Below are 4336 nucleotides of genomic sequence, written 5' to 3' on the forward strand. Positions count from 1 at the left end.
GTAGATTCTCGTTGTAAGGAATCTCGAAAGGTAAGTAACACGAGGCGATTAAAATTTATTAAAATAGGTTACCAGCGCGACGTAAAACAAACAAACCAATTTGTGGTATCCCGTGACATCAAGGTCAAATCAAAGTCGTTATTCTACTAGTTAAGCCCTTTAATTTGATACCCATAATGAGAGACTTGGGAAAAAAAAGGAAATCCGTAATTTTGTTGTGGCGTCCATCTTGTAATTTGTTAAAATGTTATCCCAAATTTTCAACAATCTTAGCTAAGAACATTCATGACTTATCACCTTTGAAACTAACACACAACCAACACACACACACACGCACACACACACGCACACACACACACACACATACACACAGACACGACAAACTAAAAGTGCTAAGTGACACGCGTACCATTGAAACCCTAATGCACATTGCCTACTGCCTAATAATCGATAATTTATTATCATCAACAACCTATAACTGCTAGACTAAGAGCTAGTTCAGACATGGCGGATTCCGCGCGGATGCAAATCGCGCGGTTGAACCGCGCGGATCCTAATTACATTAGCGCCTTACAAATCGTTCATACCTGTCCGCACGGATTGACAATCCGCGCGGCTCAACCGAGAAAATGAATTCGCGCGGTCGCCGCTCGGTTTTATTTACTTGACGTACCTAGAGGGCGTTCAGTTGCTCCGCGGAAGCCGCGCGTATCGGACGGTGACAATGGATCGCTTCGACACCGAGCTATTCATCGATGAGGTGGAAAAAAGACCTGCTTTGTGGAACATCCAATGTGCAGAATATTCTAACAAAACGATTAAAAACGGAGCTTGGCAGGAGCTGGTGGAGATTTTTGGAGAAAATGAGGATTCTTTGGAAAAGAAGGTTCTTTTTGGTCAGTAGACATTTAATTATACATTTTACCAGGGTAGTTTACATGTTTTGTAATAGACAGTCCACCCCAAATAACTGAAATGTGTATAACGTTGTTTGGCGGTACGTAACGAGCGCGGGAAAACTATCACGTTACCACAGTAACGTATAGCTATTAACTGTAATATGTACAACCCACCAACGCGACGCGCCATCTTGAGTTTAGTTATTTGGCGCGAACTGTAACAATTTTAATTTCATATTTTCGTGTCTTGCCATTCTACACGACCCTCATTCACAAAGTAATTAGCATATTTGTCTCTAATGTTTAATGATGATGGTGTACCCCTTCCTGCATGTAATGTAATAAGATTACTCATTGGCGCAGTATGTAAAGTATCTTCATACTGTATACCATCTCTAGTTCTAACAAAATTGTGTAGCACGCAACAGGCCTTTATTATGTCTTCGGCAAAGTCTATATTCACGTTTATAGGCCTATGAAAAATGCGCCACTTGTTTGCCAGAATTCCGAAAGTGCATTCAATAAAACGTCGAGCTCTTGATAACCTGTAATTAAATATTTTTTTTTCATATGATAGCCCTTTACCTGCATAGGGTCGCATTACATTTTCGGATAAACCAAACGCTTCATCGCCAACTATGACGTATGGCAATGGTTTAGGATCTGTTTCAGATATTGGTTTAGGTTTTGGTATGTGTAATGACTTTTCTATTAACCTTTTATAAAATGCTGAATTTTTAAAAATTGCAGAATCACTACTTTTTCCGTAAGATCCGATATCTATGAAAGTAAAACAATAGTTACTATCACAAAGTGCCAACAGTACTATGGAAAAAAAAGTTTTGTAATTATAATACAAAGAACCCGAATCTTTGGGTTTTGTAATCCTTATATGCTTGCCATCTATGGCGCCTATGCAATTGGGAAAATTTGCATATTTTTCAAAATCTTTAGCTATTTTCTTCCATATATCTTCGCTGGGTTCAGGCATGACGTTTTTTGTGACTTTTTCCCACAGAGTTTCACATACTTCACGGACAATTCCTGTGATTGTAGATTTGCCAAGACGAAAGTTGTAATGTAGTTCTCCAAAGGAACAACCAGTACCCAGATATCTGAAAAATAAAATATTAATCTGTATCGTTTTGAAAGTCTGCCGGGTCCGCTAGTTAAAGCATAATGAGTGTCTTGAATTACCTAACCGCTACTGTATTTATATTTGTTAAAGATAGTGATTTCTGTTCCAGGTGTATCATTACAAAAAAAATGGAAGAACATCCGTGATGCTTATAATAAGGAATTCAAGAAAGGCAAATCAATTCCTTCTGGTTCTGGTGCATGTAAAGGTTCAAAATACATGTATTTCGACCGGCTTTCTTTTCTTCAGAAGACGATAGAAAACAAAGAAACTATCACAAACATAGATGAAGCCAAAAATGAAGAAATTCGGAACATTGACCAAAAGCTAGATAATTTTGTAAATGCACGTGAAATACAACCGGTACCCAATAAAAGGAAGAAAACTAAAATTACTTCAGAAGAGCGATTGTCTAACATATTAGAAAATAGTATTGAATCAAGAGATAAAATACAAAGACAAATACAAGAAAGTATGTCAAAGCAAGATGATGATGATAAACTTTTTTGCATGTCATTGTATAAAGAGTTAAAGAAAGTTCCAGAAAATAAACGATTGGCTACTAAAATTGAATTGCTCCAGGTAATACAGAAAGGGCAGAAATTACCATCGCCTATTCATATCACGAGCCAGCAAAACACGCCTAATGCAGTATTTTGGCAAAACCAACAATATTCAAACCCACAAGGATATTTCACTGGATATTCTACAATAGTACCAGGAGAGTCTCCATCGCCTTTATCATGCAATAGCACTGACGATTCACAGTCTTCTATAGTACAAAATATATATTCTGACGTATAAAATAAATATCTTACCTTAATGTGATCACGAGTTTTTCTTCTGGGGACACGCTTGACCTCATATGGGTATCATTAGATTCAATTTGTTTACTCATCATTTCTAATAATTCATCAAATGAATTTATCGACATTCTCAAATAATTGAAGAATTTTGGTTCAAAACTTCTTAATTTTGGATATAAAGTCTGAAACTGACCATGAGTAAACCGATCGCGTAATATTGGATGCACCCAATACTGCCGTTTCTTCTTTCTTTCTTTTTTACGGAGCAACAAGTACACACATATTGCTTCTTCGACTTCCATGATTGGACTGTCACCCTATGCGAATAACGGCACTCCGCATGTACATCCGCGCCTGTCTGAACACTTGCGTTTAGAACCGCGCGATTTGCATCCGCGCGGAATCCGCCATGTCTGAACTAGCTCTTAATGCCAACGGGAGTATTTGCACACGACACCACGCTGGGCAGACGGGTTGGTGATCGCAGAAGATGGTAGTAGTAGCACAGTCACCCTCCTATTATTTCTACATGACATTTGAAATATTAAAGTAGTAAAGCTAAAGAGCTACCTGCTTAAAATGTCATAAAATTTTATTGCCTCTATTTAACGAAATGGAAATTTTTATAAAACTGTGGGGAGATTTATGTTGTGTCCTAGTGGGTACAGCAGCTTCCGACTGTCGCGTCGTCTCTCCCACGGTGTCAAACTTGCTGACTAATGAGGAATACGATATAAATAAAGATGGTGTTTCGAAATATTAAAATTTTAATAAGAATATTCTAGTTCGTTTTTCACATCGCTTGTACAATGAGTAGCTTCTTTTTTATAGTATTAACTACCATTCACCCGCGGCTTCGCTCGCGTGGTAATTCGATAAAAATTGCCAGGAAGAATGGGACACCGATCATGAATACAGAACAATGCAATATTTCAGGACATCTTCTTTATTTTGCAACCTTTCAACTATTTATATCGTCGTTTGGTTACTTTGTTAGGTCGTGAATATAGCTAAACCTTAAAATCGTTAGTGAAAAGGCATCGTCTAGGCAAAGCAAGAGGCTTAAGCCGCTAGTCACCATCACGCCAACAAAAAGATGCTGCCAAATGATTATGCGTTCCGGTACGAAGCTGCGAAGAAACCCATCACGGGTTCATACCTCCACCTTTGGCCGCATCATCACTTTACGTGCCATCTGGTGTGATTGCAGCTAAGCACTAGTGTCTATGGCATTAAAAAAAAAAGTAACTAAACATGCTGGGAAGGTACCATAGTCTCCGAAAACGAGAAAGAAATTACGTCATTATCAAAATGCGGGAGGAAAAATCCATTGTTAACTCGCTAAGGGGGAGGAAAACGTATATGAAAATCGCTTTAACGCACAGTTTGTTCTTTTAATTTTTGATAGCATCTGTGCTGTAATACTTATTTTAATATATACCTAATTAACAAAGTAAGAGTTCTAAATTAGTTATGATAAATAACTGACTATA

At 37.8% G+C, this 4336-nt stretch overlaps 2 protein-coding genes across 3 annotated transcripts; one reads left to right on the top strand and one right to left on the bottom strand.

Annotated features, from left to right (window-relative positions):
• The first annotated feature begins 700 nt into the window (after positions 1-700).
• On the top strand, positions 701-2865 carry LOC120633284. Its single transcript, XM_039903465.1, has 2 exons — positions 701-896; positions 2147-2865. Exons 1-2 carry the CDS (start codon positions 725-727, stop codon positions 2839-2841), a joined length of 867 nt encoding a protein of 288 aa, XP_039759399.1. The 5' UTR covers positions 701-724; the 3' UTR covers positions 2842-2865.
• Positions 892-3264, bottom strand: LOC120633283 (protein ALP1-like). Of its 2 annotated transcripts, XM_039903464.1 has the most exons (3): positions 2856-3264; positions 1616-2014; positions 892-1444 (listed from the first exon to the last, which is right to left on the bottom strand). In XM_039903464.1, the coding sequence occupies exons 1-3, from the start codon at positions 3143-3145 to the stop codon at positions 1132-1134; spliced, it is 1002 nt and encodes a 333-aa protein (XP_039759398.1). In that variant the 5' UTR covers positions 3146-3264; the 3' UTR covers positions 892-1131. The 2 variants fall into 2 exon arrangements, with proteins under 2 accessions (XP_039759398.1, XP_039759397.1); XM_039903463.1 differs by having other exon boundaries at positions 892-2014.
• Positions 3265-4336: the final 1072 nt, after the last annotated feature.

The sequence above is a fragment of the Pararge aegeria genome, chromosome 21, assembly GCF_905163445.1.
Source record: "Pararge aegeria chromosome 21, ilParAegt1.1, whole genome shotgun sequence".
NCBI classification, from domain to species: domain Eukaryota; kingdom Metazoa; phylum Arthropoda; class Insecta; order Lepidoptera; family Nymphalidae; genus Pararge; species Pararge aegeria.

What these genes read in the sequence shown, in the direction of transcription:
- LOC120633284 (XM_039903465.1), top strand. Translation starts at nt 725, where the DNA reads ATGGATCGCTTCGACACCGAGCTATTCATCGATGAGGTGGAAAAAAGA. An exon ending in GGAAAAGAAGGTTCTTTTTG is followed by an intron (nt 897 to 2,146) that starts GTCAGTAGACAT and finishes TTTCTGTTCCAG; the next exon opens with GTGTATCATTACAAAAAAAA.
- LOC120633283 (XM_039903463.1), bottom strand. Translation starts at nt 3,145, where the DNA reads ATGGAAGTCGAAGAAGCAATATGTGTGTACTTGTTGCTCCGTAAAAAA. An exon ending in AAACTCGTGATCACATTAAG is followed by an intron (nt 2,015 to 2,855) that starts GTAAGATATTTA and finishes TTTATTTTTCAG; the next exon opens with ATATCTGGGTACTGGTTGTT.